The sequence below is a fragment of the Orycteropus afer genome, unplaced genomic scaffold, assembly GCF_000298275.1.
Source record: "Orycteropus afer afer isolate SDZICR_OR568_19922 unplaced genomic scaffold, OryAfe1.0 scaffold00360, whole genome shotgun sequence".
Lineage (NCBI taxonomy): Eukaryota > Metazoa > Chordata > Mammalia > Tubulidentata > Orycteropodidae > Orycteropus > Orycteropus afer.
The window spans coordinates 559,912-584,250 of NW_006921947.1; the positions used below are offsets into that span (position 1 = coordinate 559,912).

Sequence of the window (24,339 nt, forward strand, 5' to 3'; positions counted from 1 at the left end):
GTGGGAGGGGAGCTGTTGCATTGTGGTAAACTGTGGTCAATGACATGAGACAAAGTATATGTGAACTGCTGTATAGAACGTGAATTTGCTCTGTAAACCTTCACCCAAATCACAATAATAAAAAAAAGAAACTAAAAAAAAAAAAAGGTTCACTGAGTGTCTTTAATGTCCCAAGCATGGAACTAGGCACTGGGGACTCAATGGTGAGCTAAGACTGGCCTGGTTTACACCCTGATGGAATTTAGAGTCTATGGGGAAAACAGATATCAGCCAAATGATTTCAGCTGAGAAATACTATGAGGCCACAGTGGGGACCAACTGATGTTTTTTGGGGAAGGCCAGAGAAGGCTTCCAGAGCATAAATCTGAAGGATGAATTTGAGTTGGCTGAGTAAAGGGAAGGCACGCTGGTAGTGCAGTGGTTAAAGCATTTGGCTCTAACCAAAAGGTCAGCGTTTGGAACCCACTAGCCACTCCAGAGGAAAAAAATGAAGCAGTGTGCTTCTGTAAAGATTTACAGCCTTGCAAACCCCACGGGGCAGTTCTACTCTGTCCTACAGGGTCACTATGAGTCAGAATTGACTCAACAGCAGTGAGTAAAGAGAGAAAAGATAGGCTAGGGAGTGTGTTCCTGGAAGCAGGATGAACATGAACAAAAACAGAGTGTATTCATGGGTCTGAGAGAAGCTAGAAGCCAGAATCCACAGTGCAGGTATGGCCTATCAGAGCTTGACCACTCAGGGTTTTCTAGGCCACGTTAAGGATTTGAAACTTGATCCTAAGAATCATGTGAAGCCACTCACCATGTTTAAGCCTGGGGAGTAGATTGGAGTTTTGAAGGACAACCCTGATGGGAAAGGAGCAAAATGGATGTAGGGAAAAGTAGAAGTCCATTACAGCAGTTCAGGTGAAAGATAATGGTAACTCGGAGCAGGGCAGAGACACAGGAAGTAAAGGAAAACGTTTGGTCTGGGAGATAATTAGGATGTCAAATGGGCACCATTGGTGTGGATTGGATGGGAGTGTGTGGGGATGGACTAGTGAGCATCAAGGATGATGCATACATTCCTGGTTTGCAGAAGCACATGGGGTTGTGTCATTCTCTGAACTAGGGTTAACTGAAACTCTAGCTGGTGACCTCTGAGAACAAAGATACTGAGTTCCATCTTAAGCATGTTGAGTTTGAGGTGATTGGCAGTCATCTTAAGGGAAGATTTGGGGTAGGTGATTGGACCCATGGGTCTGCCAGCTTCTACTGGATACCTGTGGAAATTTTCAGAGGTCAAGAAAAGATGTGAGTACACTATTTATCGGGTGAAAGTGCTTTGCAATGTGTGGTCATTGAACCAGCAGCATCAGCGTCAGCAAGTAGCCTTTGAGAAATGCACAATCTCAGGCCCCTTCCAGACCAGCTGAATCAGAATCTGCATTTGAACAAGATCCCCAAGTGATCTGTTGCCCATTACAGTTGGAGAAGCACATTTCTAGTCAACAGTACCACCTTCCCAGCCTCAAGCATGGTGGCACAAGGCAGTTAGAAGTCCCTGTTTTTGTGTTCAATGGTATATAGCTTTGTCTCCCTAAGAGGCAGCCCACTGGGTTTGGACCTAACCCTCTAGCCACTTGCCAATCAAATGGCAAGTTCCAGGGCTGCCACGAAGAAAAAAAGAACTGTTCCAAGTGGTTGGTTGTCTTGAAAAGACTGCAACTAGAGTGCTTTTACTGAGCCAAGCAAGTATTATTCACCTCGGCAATTTTCACATCAAAGAGGTTTAGTGTCATGCCACAGACAGGGCCCAAGCAAGCAGACTCCAAATATCCCTCCCTGGAGCTGGGAGCGCCTACCCAGACAGAGACGTGCTCAAGAAACACAAGATGTCACAGCCAAGGCCGATGATTTCCAATATGGGGGTGGCGCCTGGTTGATGCTAGCTAATGAAGATCAAAGGAGCCCTGGTGGTGCAATGGCTAAGTGTTTGGTTGCTAACTGAAAGGCTGGAGGTTCAAACCCACCCAGTAGCTCTGCAGGAGAAAGACGTGGCAATCTGCTCCCATAATGATTGTTGTTGTTGTTGTTATTTCCCATAATGATTACAGCCCAGGAAACCCTACAGGGCAGTTCACCTCAGTCACATGGGGTCACTATTAGTCAGAATTGACTTGACAGCATCCAACAACAACAAAAACAATCAATGCTTTTCTTGGACACTCTTGTAAATCCTCCAGCTGAGTGTCCCTAACCTTTAAACCAGCAATGATAAAGTTGGTTAACATGAATCAGGAAAGGCAAGGAAAGGTTTTTTTTTTTTTTTTTTTTTTTTGATGACTGTGATCTACTCATGTGAAAAAAAGTTGATGCCAGGCTTTCTAGCATACTTTACCACGAATTCCCAACTGCTCTTACCAAACCCCAGAAACCTGTGTTGAGCTAATAATGTGTTAAGCCTTCACTTCGCTGGTCTCTGGCTAAAGAGAATTTTAGGTTTTGATACACACAAAAACTCCAGTGTGCATTAGCCGAAGATGGTTTAAATATAAACCACATCGTAGGGAGAAAAAAAATAGGCACCAGTGCCTCCAACTCAATGGCCATTGTGTCTCCAGCATCCCTAGAACCTTCTGTGCAGAACAACAGAATAAAACACGTTTTGTCCTTGGCCTTGGGGCTGGCCGTTGCCATGGCTGTGAGTTCATAACAGCCCAGTGATTTGCCCCGAGTTGTCTGTGATCCTGGCTGCAGATTTAATACTGGCTCCAAAGGAGGGCCAAGCGGGAACAAGGGCTCAGATTCTTCCCCTGGGAATGAATGTCACACACACACACACACACACACACACAGCCCTCTCCACGCAGCCTGCCTCTCTAACGAACCACAAAATTAAAAAGCAAAGGAGCAGGAACTAAGCTTTGCAACTTCAAACCAAGCAGCCACAGAAAAAATGGGGATGGCGAGAGTCCCACTTAAGAGGGGCAGACATGAATGTCCACGAACAGAGACCTCGGCGACTCTGTGATGGCCTGAGCCCAATGGCCGGTACTCTCAACAGGGGTGGGTTGGGAGGGGTGAGCAGCTGTACCCCCCAGGGGACATTTGTCAATGTCACAGCCAGGAAGGGGCGCTACTGGCATCTAATGGATAGAGGCCAAGAATGCTGCTAAACACCCTAAGGACACCCTCCTACCTACAAACGAAGAATGATCCATCTCCAAAGGGCAACAGTTCAAGGTTGAGAAACCCTGCACTAAAGTTACAACATGCAGTCCTCAGCTGAGACACCTGGTGATAACTGCTCAAAATTCTAAAATAAAAATTCTTAAAGCAAGATGAACTTTAAAAAATCTTATAGCACAGGAAAGTCTCAATCTTTGCTGGACATTACAATCCCCTGGAGAGCATTTGCAAACCCTGATGCCCAAGTCTCACCCCAGACCGAAGTCGGCAAACTAGGTTTTTGGTTTTTTTTTTTGGGGGGGGGGGGAAGCTCAAACAAAGAATGTTATTTCATGATACATGAAAAGTATATGGAATTCCAACTTCTGTATCCATAAATAAAGTTTTATTGGCATACAGTCACACTCATTCATTTACATACTGTCTGGGGCTGCTACAATGGCAAAGTTACCACAGATATTTACTATGTGGTCATTTGCAGAGAAGATTCTCCAACTTTAATATGCTTGTGAATCCCCGGGGATCTTGTTAAGATGCAGATTCTGATACAGCAGGTCGGGCATGGGGCCTGAGAGTCTGCATTTCTCACATTCTCCCAGGTGATTCCAGTCCTGTCTGAGCAGTGAGGGTATCACAGAACAGGGGTTCTCAAAGCATGGGCTGCACGTACTAAAACCCTTTTAGGAGGCCTATAAAGTCAAACTATTTTCATATTATTATTAAGTTTCTATACATTTTTTCTCCTGTATTTGCACGGTAAAACTGCAGATGCCTTAGCATGAATTGGTCAGTGACACCAGAGTATAATAACCATCAGTGTCTTCTTTACCACCACACACTTGCAATTAAAAAAGAAAAATAAAAAGCCAGTTTCACTTAAGAATGTCCTTGGCAATGTAGTAAAACATATTAATTTTATTAAATCTCAGCCACTGAGTACTTGTCTTTTTAATATTATATGTGATGAAATGGCAAGTATGTATAAGGCACTTCTGATGCAAGTCCTGATATAATCATTTGAGTTGCAAGCTAAACTAACACCTTTTTCATAGCATACCATTTGTTCTTGAAAGAATGATAGACATACCAGAGTTACTCAGACTTGAGTATTTGGCAAACATTTTCCAGAAAATGAACAGACTTGTACCTACCATGATGAAACTGACAGCTTCCCAATACTTAACAGACCTCATGATAGAATCGATGATGCACCAACTCGGAGAACCAAAGTCTTCCGAAAGAGCAAGATGCAATGTTATAAAACCATTCTTGAATGTAAGACTCAAGTGAAATATAAGACAGAGTTTGGGATTATAGTGGAACAGAGTATAAAAAGTTCATCGATATGGTTTCAGATTCCACATTACAAGTAACCTTTAAGACATCACTACTTACTGAATTTTGGTGTCTTATCAAGGAATAAACTCCCCAGTTATCTGAAAATGCCATTAAAACACTCCTGCCTTCTCCAACTATGAATGTGTGCAAGGTGGAGTTTCCATATGATTCAGCACCAACAAGATTCCCCGGGAGGCCTCTGATTCAATGGAGAAGCAGATGTACCAATCTAGCTAAAATTAAGTCAGACATTAAAAAGATTTGCAAAAATATAAAACAACGTTACTCTTCTCAATAAAGTTTTCTTATGTTTTGGAAAATACTTATGTTTCCTAGACACTATGTATGCTAACATGTAATGAGCTCATTATTGCTATTTTAAATAAATATACATTTGTTGTTAGATAATAAAGAATAAAATGTTCAATTACAGTCTCTAAAACAGAAAATATCAAGAGATGTTGTACACATAGGCCAAAGATTTTTGGGGTCCTCGATTGTTTTTAGAGTGTAAAGGGCTCTGACACTCAAAAGGCTGAGAACCACTGGTATAACACATTAAGAAGGTAGCAAGAAGTGAACACCCACACTTGGCTTCCTGTTAAAGAGTTGAGTGAGAAATCACCTACATGATAAATAAGTTACTTCCCAGTTCTCACTTGACTTTCTCACAATCCTAGACCTAAAAGTTTAACTTAACGTAATTGAAAGTAGAATAAAAGCTGTGCCCTGAGAAGAAACACAGGGATGGTGGTGGGATGGTTTAATGTGGGGAGGTGAGTGAAGGGTCTATGGGATGGGAGTAGTGTAGACAGACAGGCATTGAGAACAGAAGGAGCTTCAAAATTAGGATGGATGGAAATGCACGAAGGAAGGAGAGCAGGACACCATGGTGCGGGGGACCTTGGGAGAGTGCAGGGTGCGGCAGAGACAGAAGGGCAGGCGGGGTGCTCCTGTGGGAGGCCTTGCAGCCAGCCTGAAACCTGCTATGCTTCCCTGTGAGGCAGTGGGGAGGGACAGAAGGTTCATGCGTAGGGGAGACACATGGTGCAGGATGAATCTGGCAGTGCTGTGTAGGCTGGGTTGGAGTGGGTGCAAACTCAAGTCTTCAGCTGTGGGTGGTGGCAGAATGGGTCTTTTTTTTTTTTTTTTTGCTTTATTCAGAGGGGGCAGAGCATATTCAATGGAAGCAGGAAGGATGAAAACCAGACAAAGCCATGGAGCTATTAAGCAATCAGCACCACACAACATTTCATCGAATGGCAGACAAGAAGCTGGGAGAGACCATTGATGTGAACACATCTTTAGAAGGGCCATTCCAGAAAAGGCACACTAATCCAGAGTGCTTGCTTGGGCATGGGGGCATGGGGGGAGGATCCCAAAGGGGCCCAAGGAAGCTTTGGGGGGTGATGGGCGTGTTACCATGTGGTGATGGTGCCATGGGCATATGCATATGTCAAAACTTACCAAAGAACTTACTTTAAACATATGCAGTTTATAATATGTCAGTTATACCTCAATTAAAGCTTTTTTTGGGAGCTCTGGTAGCATAGTGGCTAAGACACTTGCCTGCTAACCAGACGGCTGGCGGTTCAAACCCACCAGCCACTCCTCGGAAGGAAGGTTGGGCAATCCTACTTCCGTAGTGATACTGCCTCGGAAACCCAAGGAGGGGTCGCTATGAGTCGGGGCCGACTCGATGGCACATAACAACAACAACAACAACAAAGCTTTTTTTTTTTCTTAAGAAAAACACAACCCTGTTTGTTAAGTTTGACTTTTACAAAAGACACTAGTAGTTTAAAAGTGTTGAGAACCCCTTTTGGAAAGTGATGACCTGGTGGCAAAAGGCAGGAGCCAGATCTACCTGGGTGGGGTGGGGATGGCATCTACCAGGGAGGCAGGATCCTGGGCTCCTCCCACTTGGTGATGGCAGAGAGGCAGGGCAGGGCAAGATGGGGAGAGGAGAGCTCCCAGGCCAGGAGGGTACACACTGTGTTCACTTAGAGGCTGCAAAACAGAGCAGGAGGCGTCCTCTGGGCTGAAGACTTAGGGGCTCAACTAACAAGAAGAGGACAGGGGGCTAGAGTTAGGGGAAAGAACAGGAAGGGGAGCGGACTCCAACGCTCTGGTGGTGTAGTGCCTAAGGCTTTTGACTGCTAACCAGAAGGCTGGCAGTTCAAAGCCACTAGCCACTCCTCGGAAGGATGGGGCAATCTACTTTCATAGAGATACCGCCTCAGAAACCCAAGGAGGGGTCGCTATGAGTTGGAAACGACTCGACGACAGTGAGTTTGGTTTTTTAACCAGGATCTCTCTCTCTCTCCCCCTGCCACCCCTACATATCTACATGATGTACATACCATGTGTGTATATGTAGTTGTGCATGTGTGTGATACATATTACATGAACATATGTTGTTGTTGTTATGTGCCGTCGAGTCGGCCCTGACTCATAGCGACCCCTCCTTGGGTTTCCGAGGCAATATCACTACGGAAGTAGGATTGCCCAACCTTCCTTTCCGAGGAGTGGCTGGTGGGTTTGAACCGCCAGCCTTCTGGTTAGCAGTCAAGTGCCTTAGCCATTATGCTACCAGAGCTCCTACATGAACATATATGTGGACTTAAATTTGTTATTTATGTACTATGTGTCTTTTCAAAACACATTTTCTCTTTAGCACAGGTAAGTAGATGGTGTGTAATATTCCAGATGCACTAAGCTCCCTGTGCTGGCACTACGTATACCATCTGGGACAAAGCTGCTCCATGGAGGCACTCTTCACCCAGTACCAGTTTCCAGGCTCGAGCATGGGGTATGGCCCAGGGCTCCTCCACCACTGCATTAGTGTACTGACACTGTCTGTGTTGGTGGCTGTCCTGTGAATTAGAGAATGGTGAGCAGTGTCCCTGGTCTCTACCCACTAGATGCCAGCAGCATTTTCCCTGCAGCCCTTGAGTTGTGAGGACCAAAAAGGTTTCCAGACATTGCCCAGTGTTCCCTAAGGGGCACACATGGTTCTGATGGAGAACCTCTGGTCTACAGCAGTGGTTCTCAACCTTGGCTACACAGGGGAATCACCCGAGTGCTTTCAGAAACACTGATGCCTGGGTCATACCCCTGAGACTCTGAGTTGGTCTGGGTGTGGCCCCAGATTTTGTAGACTCCCTACAGGGGATTCTACTGTAAAGCCTAGGTTGAGAACTTCTTACTAGTGACAATTCATTCATTCCACAAAGTTTAACTCCATTTAGGTCCTTCCTCTTAATTTAGAGTCACATGCAGGTGATCCTGGAGACCCCAACAAACCAATTGCTGTTGAGTCCACTCTGACTCATGGCGACCCCATGTAGGTCAGAGTAGAACTGTGCTCCTGGGGGTTTTCAAGGGCTGATTTTGCAGAGGTAGACTGCCAGGCCTTGTTCTAAGGATGTGGCAAAAGTGATAGGATCATGGGCATCATTTTCATAAGGTTTCAAAAGACTGGTTTCTGTCTTGCTAGCACTCTCTCTCTTGCCCTCTCACTTGCTCCTTCTGATGAAGCCAGCAACCATGTTATGAGGCTCACGTGGCAAAGAATCAAGAAGGCCTCTGGTCAACAGCTTGTGAGCAATTGCAGCCCTCAGTTCAATAGCCTGCACAGAACCAAATTCTGCTAACAATCATCTGAGTGAGCTTGGAAGTGGACCCTTCCCTAGTCGGACCTTCAGATGAGACCCCAGCCTCAGTGAACACCTTCTCTTGAGAGACTCCAACACAGGACCCAGCTCCATTGTACTCAGACTCCTGACCCACAGGAACTGAGACAATATGTGCTGTTGTTTCCAGCCACTGAATTCTGGGTTGATTAATGTAGCGACAGATGACTAGTACACAGCTTCAGTCAGGTGTTTACCTGTAGCTCTACAATATAACATTTTTGCATTTTTAAAAAATATATGAAGATGCAGTGACAATATGAAACATCATTTCAAGAGGCGATTGCTTCAAATTCAATCACATTCTCTGCTGAGGATGTGAGGATTTGGCCTTGGGCAACTTGATAATAAGCATATATACAGACTGCCTTTGAATTTCAAGTGGTATATGTTGTTCTTTGGAAAGGCATTTTGAACTGAAATGAAACTGTGTCAACTATCTTATAATGAGGAGCTATTTGCTTAACCAAGGTATGATGTGCTATGGACCTTGAAGAGGTGGCCAAACCTTAGTGTGTCACTGCATCACCAGAGGAGCTTATGAAAACTTGCCAATTCCTGGACCACATGCCAGAGAGGGCAGAGTCTGGGGATCTGAATTTTAACCAGCATCCCTGGCAATTCTGAAGGCATTGAAGGCATTACGCCACTTTGAAAAATCACTTAAGAAACGACAGGCCCCCTGACAAATGCAGCCTGCAACCCTCCGGGCCCACATGGGTCACTGTGTAGGGTGACACTTGTAGATATCAAAACCCTGGGAAATGGTATCCAATTTTGTTATTCTTTAGAAAAAGAACCAGAGCTAAATCTCTAGATGGTATTACTATCACTCTTTCCTTACCTAAGGTTACAAGGCCACTACGTTTGAGGTCTTTTCCCAAGACACCTGAAATGTATTTCAAGGGAAAATGCCTTAATCCTTTCACATACCGTTACTGAACCCTCCCACATGTGGGTGGGCGTCGACCATAACCAACAGTCTGATTGTGTTATGCGGCCTCTGACGGTGGAGCTGCTCTATTCCCAGGAGTCCGGTTGAAGGAACTTCCTTAGCTAATAGGCTTAACCCAGGAGAGGCCCTGAGTCTGTCTGATGGCACTCGCCAGGGAGCCAGCCTGAAGTCACACCTGGGCAGAGAGCCTGAGCAGTGCCACCTGAATCACAGCAGGAAATGCAATATGCACGTCCCTCCCTCCCTCCGGGTCCCATGCCCCTCCCCTCCAGGGTTGCTTGGGAATCCATTCCTGGACACAAATATAACACTTGAGCTCCCTGCTAAACACCAACAGTCCCCACAATCTCTGCCACGGTCCACATGAGCGTGGCCACTCTCTTTGAACGCAGTTCGAACCTACCAGCCGCTCCATGGAAGAAAGATAAGGCAGTCTGCTTCTATAAAGATTTACAGCCTTGGAAACCCTATGGGCCAGTTCTGCTCTGTCCTATAGGGATGGTATGAGTTGGAATTGACTCGATGGCAGTGGGTTTGGTTTTGGGTTTATGGCCATCTTTATTCAAGCATCAGCACACTATTCGGAGATAGGGAAGGGGGAACGATGATGGGTGAAGTGGGTGGTTGTTCTACTCCTTACTTGTGAATACTGAACTCTGAATTACAGGTGCACATGCAAATGTGTCCTTATCCTTGGTCCATGAACTTGCAGCCAATCTTAAGTAACAGCGTCTTGCACATCAGTGAATTCTACTAAAGAAGCAAAAGAATTTCTCCCAAGTTCCCATCAACTACTTTCTCCTCTGTCCCTCTCTTTGCCACAAGAAACAAACTTCCCACCTTCACTGTCCTTTCCCTAATCTTCTTCACCAAGGAAAAAAAGAAGCATGATTTCAGATGAGGAGAGAAGAGAATCAAGGTCAAAATCATTGTCCTCCAAACCCACCAGGACTCAGTGCATGGATGAATGCCATGACAATTCTTTGATACACCTCCCCATAAATAGAGAGAAATGAATGAATGATTGAATGAATGTGGTAAACAGTTCTGTGTGTCAATCTTTTGCAAAGATAAAGAGATTTCTAGATGTTGTGAGGGTAAATTCATTTATTCAATTCCTTCTTGTCTTCTTCCTTCATGCTCTTGGTACTTGCTCTAAATAAGTACTTCTCAAACCTTAATGTGCACAGGAACTGCGTGGAGATCCTGTTAGAGTGCAGACTCTGATGCCCCGGGTCTGGGTGGGGTCTGAGCTTCCTCATTTCTAGTGAGCTCCGAGGTGATGTGAATACTGCTGGTCCAGGGACCACATTTTGTATAACACAAATTATAGTCACCCATATAGGTAAGCACAATGTCCCTCCCCACAACTGCAGACTAATTTAGCTTTAAGTATTCTTTCTTTCACCACTGTCTCCAGTCTCAGCCCCTAAGGCAGCATCACACAAAATTGCCCATGGGGCCATCCATCTTTTGATTTCTTGTAGGCCTAGAGAGGGTCTCTGGGTGGCATAAACAGTTACGCACTTGGGTACTAAGCAGAAGGTTGGAGGTTCAAGTCCACCCGGGGGGGGGGGGGCTTGGAAGAAAGGCCTAGCCATCTATTTTCCCCAAAACCCTATGGAGTAAGTTCTACCCTGACACACATGGAGTCGCCATGAGTCAGAGTCAAGTCCACGGCCACTGGTTTAGGCCTCAAGAAGATGTGGATGCTACCTGCTCAAAGACATTAAAAAAAAATTTTTTTTTAATGGAAGAAAGAACCAGATGGTGGAGGAGTAAGCATCTAAGTCCTAAAGATATAATTCCACTGGGAAGTTAGAGCAGCAAAGGAAGACATGGAAATGTCAAGGTGAAGGAAATGGGAATCACCTTGGCCTTTCCAGTGGGGATCAGGAAGTGGGGGGAGGGTCCCTACTCTTGTAACTGCAAGGTTGAGGGTGGCATTTTCCTTTGGCAAATATTTCTTGGTCAGCCTGTATCTAAACCTCCTCCTTGCCCCCATGGAAAAAAGACTGAGAACTCTGAAGGAGGAAAAAAAAAAAAAAAAAAACCCTCAAGAGCCATATGGAAGTCTCTATTTTTTACCTCCCACCATCTGGTTTGGGATCTAAGTACAGAATGGCAACTGCACAGTTTTGGAGCCAAGAAAATCTCCAAGCAACGCAGAGGGCACTAACAGGGCGGGTTAGGGCCCTGCAATCTGTGGCCTCACCGGATTCTATACACCCTCATCTGTAAGGTCACAAAGGCTGGCTCCAGACACATATCGCCCCAGTGTTTGTGCCACGGCGGTATATTTTCTCTGATGAGTTCAGCCAACTCACATGAAAAGTGACAACTACATGTGGGTAGAGAACACTTCAGGATCTGAGAAGAGGATTCTAGAAATCAAGCTCCGAGATTCTGTCTTTCCCTCTTGGGCAGGAGCCTGATTGCTCAAGGAAGTCTCACTCTCAGTAGCCCAGCAACCTGAAACCGTTCGAGTTCCACCATCTGTCATCATACCACTTCTAGAATTCCAAAAAACTCTAAAAGCATGATTTTTTTTTTTAACCTAACTCATTTAGCATCAAAATACATCGTGACCTGAACTCACTTGGTACCCAAACCCGATCCAAACAGACTAGGGACTGTGTAGTCTTCATTTACCTGACTTGGGATCACCTGAAGAATTGACGTCTTGAATTAGAGAGAGTGCCCCAGACTTTGTTGGGGGCATCGTGTAGTATACAGTGTAGGTACCCTATTACCTTTCCCAAACCCCCAAAATTCCAAATTTGGAAACAAATCTGGTCCCATAGGTTGTGAGAAAGGCACTGGGGCCCTATTATTTTTCTTCTCAAGGAGCTCTGATGGCGTAGTGCCTAAGGCATTTGACTCCTAATCAGAAGGCTGGTAGTTAAACCCACTAGCCACTCTATGGAAGGAAGACTGGGCAACCCACTTCCCTAAAGATTTACCCTCTTGGAAACCCAAAGGGAGTCGCTATGAATCAGAATTGACTTGATGGCAGTGAGTTTTTTTGGTTTTTTTTTTTTTTTTTTTTTGTGTTTTCCTTCTCAGAAGTCCCTGGATGGCTGGATGGCGCAAACTATTCATGAGCTCAGCTGCTGACTGAAAGGTTGGAGGCTCAAGTCTACCCAGGGGCACCTTGGAAGAAAGGCCTGGTGACCTCCTTCTGAAAAATCAGCCACGGAAAACTCTGCAAAGTGGAGTTCTACCCTCACACACATGGAGTCGCCCTGAGTCAGGATTGACTTGATGGCAACTGGTGGGCAATGGAGAGACTGTTTTCCCTGATACCAGATCTGGGTGTGCTCTTATCACACAGTTTACTAATCAACTAAAAATCCAGAAAAGACTCCTCCCCGCCCCGGATTTCCAAGTGTCCTGGTGTCTCGCAACACTTATCCTTAAAATGAGACCATCTTCCCTCAAGCGATAGTTTCTGACACCTTGGGGGTCCTCTTGCTACATTCACAATATGTCCTTTTCTTTCTCTGCCATTGACTGTGCACATCAAATGGCATCTTTTTGCCATTTTTTACAACTGTTTTTTTCTGAGATATAATTTACATATCATGAAATTCACCTGTGTAAAATGTCCGATTTAGTATTTTTTTTTAAGTAAATTTATGGAGTTGTGCAATCACTACCACAATCTAATTTTAGAACATTTCCATCACCCCAAAAGAGACTTCATACCCCTCTGCTGTCACTCCCCTTTTTCCCCTCCCTGAGCCCCGGCACCCACTGATGTACTGTCTCCATGAATATGCCAGCTCTGGACACGTCATGTGAGTACAATGATACAACATTTGGTCTTTGGGGTGTGGCTGCTTCAACTCAGCACATTATTTCCAAGCTCCATGCTGTAGCATGCATCAGGACTTCCTTCCTCTTTATGACCAAAGAGTACTCCATTTTATGGATATATCACACATGATGACAGATTTGAGAAAGATGAGGCAGTCTGCGTCCGTAAATATTTACAGCCTCAGAAACTCTATGGGGCAGTTCTACTCTATCCTATAAGGTCATGGTGAGTTGAAATCCACTTGACGGCAGTGGGTGTAGTTTTTTTTGGGTTTAATGGGAGAGTCTTTATCAAGATTCCAGAACCTGCCATTCTTTGCCTGATGTGGCCTCCAGCTCCCCTTTTATAAACAGTGTTGCATAGGCGCACCCCAACCGGCCCCTACTGGCTATATGCAGAATGATGGAAAGAATTACTGAAGACACAGAAATAAACCCAAAGTTGAATGATGTAGTACCCGGAAACCACAAATCAGGTTTAAAAGGAAAATGGAAAAGGTTGACTATTAAATTAGTTATGGGTTTTTTAGTCTTTGCAGTTTGGTGGGCGTGTTACATTGTGATTGAGGATTGTTCTTTCAAGGGTTATAGGCGCTACACTATCACTTCTGAAAATGTAAGAGGCCATTTTGAAGCAATGACACCACGGCTTCTGGCAAAATCACAGCGATCCTTTAAGCCTGTTGTTGTGTTTATCTAGCCCACCATCCCTTTAGATACAGTTATTTGAATTACTGGAGCTCTGGTGGCATAGTGGCTAAGGCATTTGATTGCTAACAAGAAGGCTCGCAGTTCAAAGCCACCAGCCACTCCGTGGAAGGAAGGTTGGGCAATCTCCTTCCGTAGTGATACTGCCTCAGAAGCCCAGGAAGGGGTCGCTATGAGTTGGGTGTGACTCCACGGCAGTGAGGTTCTTTTTTTTTCTTTTTTGTATTTGAATTACACTGAAACTTAGCTAATGGTGCTGAGTGTGAAGACCCACTTACACTTTGGGAATGTGGAGGGGTGAATGTCCAGGGCGTTCCCTCCCTCCAACCTCCCAATTGGCTGACGCACACTTCAGCCACACCCAGCACCTGGTAGTTCTGAGAGACCAGCGTCCTTCCTGAGCAAGGAAACAGGAAAGCGGATCCCATGAACCTACCTGCTGGGGAATGAGTACACAGTTATCTGATCCTAATTCCACGGGCTTTGATTTTTTTCCTTCTCAAAAGCAACAAGTGATGTTAAATCAGAGTGGTGCCAAGCAGCCGGGCTGGGAAGCCACTTGGGGACACTCACAGGTGCCCTGGCCCAGTCTGTGGCCCTGCGATTGGATGTGTGTGGCCCTCCCCCAGTACTGGTTCTGTAATGGGCATTTCATGCTTCACCCAAAGGCACAGCTCATTCACTGTACACTGCTTCCTTTAAGAAGAGGCGGTGATGGGGAGGAAAGAGGAAGAAAGGTGAAAGAAGAGGAGAAAGATGGGGTGCAATGGAGAGGGGGAGAGAAAAAGAAAGATGATGACAACTTTCAAAAGGACCAGTTCCACCCATGCCCAGGGCAACAAATTAATGCATCAAGAAAAACATAAAATATCACCAAACTGAAAAAGCCATGAAAATCATATTCAATATAACAGTGACTTGCTATTAGAATGCATCCCAAGGCTGTATTTACCTGGACTGCTCAAGGGGCCAGCCCTGTCCCCCTGTGTTGGCACGGGATGGTACTGGTGGTTCTTTGAGCCTGGGTACATCCAGTGGTACCTGCCAATTTCCACTGCAGCTCTGCTGTTCACTGCCAATTTCAGGTGGCAAAGAGTCAGTGTCTCTATCTCCAGCACAGAGTCCATATCAGCATTTTTAGTTATTCTTTTACCATATAGTTAAAGGAAACTGGGGTGTTAACCAAATATGCTCTTGAAATGCAAGCCCTCAATAAGCAGCCGCTTCTTCACTCAGCATGATAAACTGACAACGCTTGCCTCTTCCCCTCCAGTTTTGCATGTCAGCTTACATAAATCCCCCCAATTGTCTTTTCTTTCCTTATTTTCTCTATCTTTCCCTTCCCCTCCACCCCTGAGGATGCTGATTTGGGGCAGACACTATGCTATAATGTGGCTTCTCACAATCTCATTGTTCTTGCCATTTCATTTTCAGGCCAACAGTGCAACATAATCATTGCCAGCTGCACAAGCAAAGGCGAAGACCAACTCGTGCGCCATAGTGGTACCCAGTCTTCATCTGGAGGATCTGCAGATAGACTCATGGTCTGCTGAGTCTTGGATGAAACACCTACCCTCTCACTGTCATCTGCAGCAGTCTCTGTCACCTTGTCTAAAGCTCAGTGCTTCAGAATCTGGAATGTTCTGGGTTAAACCCTGGTCCAATTCTTTCCCAGTATGTTACAGAGAAAGGGCTGTTAGTCTTGGGCTGGATCCACTGCTTACTTATGCACAGTGACAACTGGCTATTCAGGGATTCTGGTCCCTCACTGGTCATATGACTACATTTCCCACTTCTTAAGAGTTTGAGGAGGAAAATATCTACCAATTTGCCTGGCACAGAGTAGGCTTCTCGTAAGTGTTAGTTGAACTTGAATCTTGAACTCCATAGGACACCCTAAGGTTGCTATGGCTGCTTTATGTCTGAGAATCCCACAAAACAAAATAAGGGGCATATCCCTCTGAGGTGTCACAAATATTTAAAGACAAAAGGTGATCCTGTCACTGATGTTGGTTAGCAGATCAAGAACCTCCAATTACTGAGGACAAGGACCAAGCAAGCAGCCCTGTTATGAGGCAGACAAATGCTTAATGTCACAAAGCTTTCCCTTACAAAACCCCAACTCCATTCTCCATCATCTCTAAAAATGCTTCAGATATTTCAGTTTGGGAAGGAGAGACACAATTTCCTAGGTAGGCTTTCAGAGAAAACCCTTTTGGACTTCAAGGTAAGGTAAAAACATGTTTAAAAAGATGCTGGGATAAGATCTGAACAACAAAACCGTTTTTGTTGCTCTGCTGGGTTTTGTTGTCAATAACAAAGCCAGTAGCTATGACATATGTAGTATTTACGATATGCTAGCCATCGTGCTAAAAAAGCACATCACACCTGGTACCTCATTTGTTACGACAGCCCTATGAAATAGATACTATTATTATGCTGCCTTAACTGATGAGGAAACCAAGGGCAAGGAGATGATAAGTCTTGCCCAAGATCATTCAGCCAGGGGACAGAGGGGCCTAGCATGAGCCTGGGCAACTGGACTCCACCATGCTGTATTTGACACAGTGGCTGCAACAATGGGCTCAAACACAGCAATGACTGTGAGGACGGTGCAGGACTGGGTAGTGTCTTGTTCCATTGTACACAGAGTTGCTATGAGTTGGAACCGACTTGACAGCACCTAACAACCACAACATGTTGTCATACCATGGCCTGTGCATTTGCTCCAATTTTCTACTCTTTGGCTGAGGCAGTGGTTAACTCAAGAATAAGTTCTTTGGGGGTCCATTTGGAGGTGAGCTGTGCTTCTTTGTCTCCTAAAGAAATGGTCCAGATCCCAGGCCACTAATACTATTTCAACGTTCTTCAAAGTCCTTAAACTGGAATTAGGTGTTTGTTTTACTACTCACGAGGTTCTGTCTCGGACACAGGTTATGTTACATTCTCTGAAGCCAATGAAACCCAGTGGTACTGGTGGAAAGAGCCAGAAAAAGTCCATGCCACCTCACTGTATGATCTGATTTCTTTCCGATAAAGTTCAGTGAGCCCACCATATTGGCCCCAAACAAGAAGTTCAATTATTTTTTTTTTATCTAAATATTGTCATTCTCCTTTTAAAAATATTTAGCTCTACATGCCCAGCACACAGTAGGTGCCCAATAAATGTTTGCTGAGTAAATAGTTGGTGGCAAACAAGGGAGCAACAATGAAAGCTTTTGACACCTGGGACTTTGTGGACCAAGAAATGGATTTCCTGGTGGCCTGTTACACTTGACCTCCACCTACGCCAGGGTGCAAATCAGGGAGGCACATTTAGGTCACCTTCTGTCTGCTTGTCCACATATCATGTGAATGGGAGGGGGAGGTCTACAAACATTAGGCACCTCCAACAACAACAACAAAAAAAAAACCCCACAGCCTGCTCTACACTAATGTGTTTTCTGAGCAAAGCATGGTAGCCATGTCTCATCCATTAGAAAACCACGATAGTCCAGCAGCAGTGGGGATGGGACAGCAACTGTGGGGATATTTCTGAACCACCTGGACTAATGCTTCTGAGGAGACCTTTCTACTACTGGAAATATTTAGATATAAAAGAAAATCATGTCCATTTTAGCTTTTTGAGCCAACATTAAATAAAAACAGTAAATCTAAAGTGACTTCTAAAATTTCAAAGAGCACGGTATATATATTTAACCCCATGGGCAAGGTCTCAACACTTGGAAGGGAGTCACGTAGCTCTGAGGAGCTGCCTCAGCTCAAATGGTACATTAAAAACACCTTGTCAAGTCTGAGCAGCTGAAAAGACAGGGAAATGTACACATTCAGGAAGAACCCTGGCTGAGGTCCTGAACAGCTATGACTGCAAAACATTTCCCCTTAGAGAGGATGGGGATCTATCCAGAGTCTTATAGAAGAGCAAGAGAGTGCGACATCCAAGCCATTGTTAATGCTAGGGCTGAGGTGAGCTGTGTGGCTTATGGAGACAGACACAACTGTGGGTGGATCATCACCCGAGTTGGGTGTGAAAAAAACAATGGAAAGTTGGGAGGGGCATCAACGCCTTACTCACTGAGTTACTGTTACCGGTGGTAGGAGAATGTGGCAAAGGATAGTTAATGGTTGCCCATCATGATGAACATAGTCAATGTCACTGAATTGTATATGGAAAATATGTGGAAGTGGAAAATGTGTTGTCATGTATGTATTTTTTTCCCCAGGATAAAATAATCAAACAAATAAATGAAAACAAAATAGAAACCCAATGCCTTGTTCACATTTTTTCTTTTTCTTAGATAATGTGATTTAATGACATGTGTTGAGCAGCTGAAATGCAGACTGGTGTGCTTCCTAGCATTTAGGGTACTGTCACCAGAAGCAACTAAGTGACAAAGGTTAGGCTTCCTGGAAAGGCCATATTTTCAGGGCAAGGTCTTTGCAAGCCATATTTACCATCTTTCATTTTTAGCTGTTATTTAAAGGATTAAAGGAATGCTATAACACTATAGAATGCAGTAGAGGTTGGCAAGCTATGGCCACCTGCTGTTGTAAATAAAGTTTTATTGGAACAGAGCCACACCCATGCACTTAAGTACTGTCTCTGGCTGCCTCTGTGCTAGGACTGAGTAGGTACAACAGAAACTGTGTTTCACTCAGTCTAAAGTATTTACTACCGGATCCTTTATAGAAAAGGTATACTGACTCCTGCTATAGAATATAGCATAGTAGAGCTTGAATATATAAAACAGCAAATGCAAGTAATAAAATCAGCCTATAAGATACAAATTATTTTATTTTCTCTGACTACACTACTGTCTGAAGAGAAATATCACTGAGCTGGCTAAGGATCAAAATTCTCCTCCTAGCGTGTAGCCTGCTATGTAATCTCCCACCAATCGGCACAATTGTGGTTAACACCAAGATCAAATCTGCCTAATGGTGGTGTGGTGGTTAAAGCATTCTGCTGTTAACTAAAAGGTTGATCTGCTTCCATAAAGATTTACAGCCTAGGAAACCTTATGGGGCAGTTCTACTCTGTCATAAAGGGTTGCTATGAGTCAGAAGTGACTTGATGGTGGTGGGTTAGGTTTTTTTTTGGGGGGGTGGGGGAATGGTCCCTAAGATGAGTTAGCATACTTTTCAGTATACCATGAGCTGAGAGGACAGGGAAAGATGATGTTTCAAAGGAAAACATTATGAAGTGAGTGAATGAATGAATGGGCAGCCAAGCAAAGATATTTGTAAAGCTGGGATTGCCACCTTCAGCTCTTAAAAGCCACGGTGCTCACCTCCTTCCTCTGTTGTACAGCCATCCCTCATCCTGGCAAACCATCTCACACATATGTACAAAGGAAAGAGAACGTGTTTGGAACGATCCTATTCAATATCTCCAGTCTCAGTGAGGGGAGGGCCGCTTACCTCATGGGACATTGGCTATTTCACACGTTCTCAGACACAGAAAGACAGGAGGAGTCATTTGGTTAAGGTTATTTACCCTATATTTCCCTGTACATCTAAATAACAGAGAAAGGGATTGATTTAATTACAGTGACAAAATTGAGGGTTGACCCTCAGTTTCAGAGAAGGCCAATCAAAGTTCCAGGAACGGGCCAGCATTCCTTTCTAATGTTAACCAATGAATTAGCAAGGCCGAATCTTCAAAAGCATGCTGATGGAACATCAGTGCAAAAGTAGGAGATGTGTCAGATGGCCCCTTACAATCTTTCCCATATTTAAATTTTCCAAAAAAAAAAAAAATCAAAGCACATATGTCCAGCACCATCTGGCTGGCCACTCTTCTCGCTATAGTCTACTCCCCAGACACTTTCTCTCTTCAGCTGTCCTCCTTGGCAGGTTCTTACAGAGAAGACCTGCGTCTAAAACTTTCTCTGTACCACGGTCATATAATCAGGTTAGAAAATGTCATTCAAATTCTCCCTCAAAGACTTCACGGACCATCAGGACTGGGGTCACCTTTTCAGCGTGTTGCTTTGGGCGTTTAGCATACATGCCACGAATTCCAGAGGCAGCGTTTTTCTTCCTGAACAAAAAAAGAGGAAAGAGCCAAAGGGCCATGCATTTGGGGAAGTTAAAAAGAAATAAGAAATTACATCTCTTGGATTAAAAAGATTGAAATGGATGTGCTCATTTTTAAAACAAGTCAACGACTAGTTCATTTCTTACTTTGACTATATCCTGACGTTTATTTGAAATGCCACACTGTTTCTGACACACTGCATTCTCCTTCCAGTGTGCTCAGGGAACTGAAATTTCATGCCTGGAATTCTGTACTGTATCTCACCAACGGTCCATAGGGGTTTTACTAGCCTATCACTGTTTGGCTTGATCCCAATTCCCAAAATAGAAAAATAATTTTCATCACAAGTATTAGGATTTTTCTCACAGAAGAGAGCCTACAGAGTTGTTCTTATGATTCAATTGTTTTTCTACTCTGTGATGACGCACTCCTTGCCCTTCCAGCTGCGTTTGTTTTCACAAATGAATTGATATCAAGTCACATTCCTCTGAAATACATGGTAACCCAACTCGTCATCTCTTCATTATTGGGTCTCGGGATCGATCTCCTTTGATTCTGTTCTATTCATTTCCTCCACTTACTCCATTTCCGGAGTTCGCTTACTCGGTTCTCACCCTCTGATTTAATTTAATGCTTGCAACTTAAAAATTGTCATTTGTACTAATGTGGCATTTCTTTCATCGGTCTGAGAAAACCTGCATGCTTTCCTTGAAAATCCCTGAATATGTACTAGATCCTTCCTGTGTGTTTGGGTCGTCTGGTGATATCCTACAATGCTGGGCTCTAGCATAGCAAGGATTGTAAGGCTGCCGCGGGACTGTGCAGCGTGTCATGCTGTTATCCACGGGATTGCTATGAGTCAGGGCTGACTCGATGGCACCTAACAACAACAACAATTATATCCTGTGACAAAAGCTATTAAGACTGTTTCAAAATACACCTACTTTCTTTTCTAAGGACTTGCATTCATTTTGGTTTAAAATAGGAGCAAAGTCATTCTGATTTAGTTTAAAAAAGCAGTGCTCTGTGTTGCTGAATCTCACTCAGTAGCTCAGATGTACTATCCTGACATACTTCTAAGAGACAGGCATTGGCTCTAGCGTCAACAATGGAAAGAGAATAGGAAGGGGGGGGGGAGGAGTGCGTAAAAACTCTTTGAGGAGTGACGAAAGGATTAAATTTAATTTTTAAAAAATCCCTTGCTGAAAGATTGGAAAAAAAAAAAAAAACAGATCCATTGGGTAAGGATCCTAGAACACATTCTTTAAGTAATTATGTCAAATTTTCCAATGTTAATTTCAACAGAATACACATTTTATAAAACATTAAATTAAATCGGAAGGAATATTGGAACGATAAGCACAAATGTTTGTGGCTGTCATTTTATGTTTGTATATATGCCTTTAATGACACCGGGTGGGCAAACTGGGAAATGGCAAAGAAGATACTTAGGTGAGCTTTGACTTTGGGCAGCTGGCATAGGAACTTGTTCATTTAAATGCAGCTAAGTAGCCCGGCCACCGTCCAGATCAACATTTATTTGGGGGGGGGGGTGTCACATCGCAGTCAGGATCCCAGTTGCCAGAGATCAGTGAAAATAAAGAACCTGGCCCAAATTCTTATTTGAACCTGTAGGACACATGGGATGGTATCTTTTGGTAACTTGGAATTTTTGGATAATTTTAAAAAGAGCTAGTGTTTGTTGATCAATTTTGGTCATTTTTAAAGTTCCTTCAGGAATTCTCTTCTGCTTCTCATTTTGCTTCTAAACCATAGCTAACAACTTTTCATATACAGGTTGCCAGGGATGTAGTGGCAGCCTGCATATTTGCTGAAGGGATACTGAACTGGCATCAAATACTAATGATCTAAAACCAAATGATGATGGGATACACAATTGTGTAGTAAGAACGTTGTATAGGTTTTCTGACTCTTGGTTGCTTATGGAGAGAAAAGCAAATGGTACATTTTTGCAGAGACCAAAATGGTGTTCACTGCCACTGGCAAATACCATATTAATAAAAATAAAATTAGGTACTGGACAGAATCATCTAGTCTGGGAAAGACTGACTGGCTCTAGCCGTGCTAGACTTCCTCAGCACAACGCTATTCCGTCATTACACCTCTAAGGATGCAATCCACTTAGTCTCTAATCATCATAGAAAGAAATCTGTAAACTTTTAGCTCCATTCTTCAGCTTCATGAATATTCCCAGGAGCTTCCCTTATTGCTATTTAGTCATGTATGTGGATTACTACACACACACACACACACACACACACACACACACACCAGCAAAGCCAGGGTTTTTTTCTAGCTGAGGGGAAGGAGGGAGGAGGGTTTTGATGTGGGGATTGAACTCAATTCCCAATTTAAAACCAAAATTGCTTCTGTTTAGGATAAAATGCTGCTAAAGTATTGTGCACAAAAGAAATTCCATGTCAAAACAAGCAGTCTTTCCATCGGAATGCTGTTAACTTCAACTCTATAACACTGTTGTTGCTATGGGCGAAAAATGATTGGCAAGCAGCAGCAGTTCCATAAGGTTCGACCTATATATTCATAAAGCAGACCCAGCTGTGTCTCGGTCCTGGAGAATTACTATTGTTTGGTGGCTGTCACCGGACCCCCAGGCGGTGAGAAATTACCGCACCGGATGGCTTTCTCTAATAGGGCCATCGTGGGTATAGAATATGTTTTTGTCCCTTCGTGACAGACAGTCTGTCACTGTGGGTGAGGCAGATAAACGACAATGCAGTGAGTTGCCATCAACCAAACTGGCTGAGCCAGTGCTATGGGCTACCGAACTTGAAATCAGCCCATTACTGAGGAAAAGAGATTAATTCTAGCCTCTTTTCTGCCATTTTCTTGCTGTGGAACTTTTCCCTCCCCAAAAGCTATTCTGAATGTCAAAATCCTGAGATGTTCTAAGATTCCTCTTAAGAAACAGAATCTTTCCCGATTTTCCTTCCTGAACCTCCAAGTCATGAACAGCAGAGGGACACTCCCCCCCACACACACACATCTTTTTCCATCAGCACCAGGCGATAGAGCTGACATCCCCTTCTCTCAAGCTCCAACAAGCCACCGTCTGAAATAACACTGTTAGAATAAGACACTAAGAGAATGGCCAAATCCCTAGAGCAGTCGTGGTACCAAAACATATTTAACACGCGTGCCCCTCAATTCCTCCTCAACATTAGCAGAAAACATGACATCCCATGTCCCTGGAATATGCCCAAGGCTTCTAAGGCACACTGACATGCAGAACACAGGACCTAAGTGACTACTGATTACACTCATCAAAATAGACTGCCTCCCCAATCCATCTCCCCAAGGTGACAAGCTCCAGGGCTCCTTCTATGAAATAGTACATTCGCTAGAAGGATTTGGACGAGGCATGGGTTGAAAAGTGGGTGCTGCTCTGCTCAGTGAACAACCCTCGACATGAAAAAGCCACCCTGAAAGCAAGCCCCTGCCATCGAGATGGGTTCCGAGCCATTTTACAAGAGACAAAACCGGGCTCAACCTCTTTAAGCACCCCCAGTGAAAAGCTGGAAAACAGGCTATTGTCGGAGTCTGGGTACCTTTTCTCTCTTGGCTTTGTTCAGTATTTTCCTCGGCTGCAGTTTCCATGGCTGGCTTCATACCATCCACCAAAAATGCTTTGCCCCGCTCCCCCCAGCACACACTTTTTTCTCCCCTCCTCTTCCTTTTCTGTTGGACTCCCCTCCGTCTCTTATTTACACCCGCGTGATTGAGAGGCTCTGTTCTTCCCTACAGTAGATTCCAGTCCCTTCCAAGATGCAAGTCTTGTCAGCGTTAATTTTCCTCTGCCCACTGGTCCGTAAAGACAGCTGCCAAGGAGCCAGCAGCCATACGGCACCGAGGATCCCAGCTATAAAGCAGCCCTTCTGTGCCGATGGGGCCCCCCGAGTCTCAATGCGGAGCCTGGGGGGCAGGACCGCTCCCCCACCACGCCGTCCCTCCTCGCTGGCTTTCTTACACGCGAGCTGGCTCCCTTCTTTCCCCTGGCCAAGGCACCCAATGAATGCTAATTAACTCTCCCAGGGAAGAAAAGATTTGTGACATCAGAGGAGGGGATGTGGGGGAGGAAGAAAAGAGCCCCCTCCCACCACGTGACTCAGCTGGTCGCCACAGTATCTGTCTCCTCTCAGGACAATGCATGTCCAAGCCGAAGCACAACTCTATATTCCCCGGGACCCTTTACGGTACATCAATGATTCATTTCATTTGCCCCAACCCTTGGCAAAATCTATTCAAAGGACTTACCCACGGTCTCTGTTTTAATATTTGTCTTACACACAATCAACCTCTCTCAATAGAGATTTTACAATATATCTATTAAAGAGGGGAGAAAAAAATATTTTAAAAAGGAAGAAAAGTCCAAACGGGTTTAACCATAGCAGGGCAGCAATTCACTATCGGAATCCATTCCCTGGTCTATAGCTAACATGCAATAACTCACTGCCGTTGAGTCGAATCTGACTCCTAGCGACCCCTCCTTGGGTTTACAAGGCAGTATCACTCCGGAAGTAGATTGCCCAACCTTCCTTCTGAGGAGTGGCTGGTGGGTTTGAACTGCCAGCCTT

The 24,339-nt window shown here is 44.4% G+C and overlaps 1 protein-coding gene across 1 annotated transcript in view; it reads right to left on the reverse strand.

Annotated features, from left to right (window-relative positions):
• The window catches only part of GPM6B (glycoprotein M6B), a 45,663-nt gene extending 22,289 nt beyond the window's left edge, over positions 1-23,374 (reverse strand). Inside the window, exons 1-2 of the mRNA XM_007952822.2 lie at positions 23,314-23,374; positions 14,639-14,758 (exon numbers count right to left, since the gene is read on the reverse strand). Of these exons, the coding sequence (XP_007951013.1) occupies positions 14,639-14,758; positions 23,314-23,374 (181 nt within the window). The remainder of the gene's footprint in view (positions 1-14,638; positions 14,759-23,313) is intronic.
• Between the last annotated feature and the right edge of the window lie 965 nt (positions 23,375-24,339).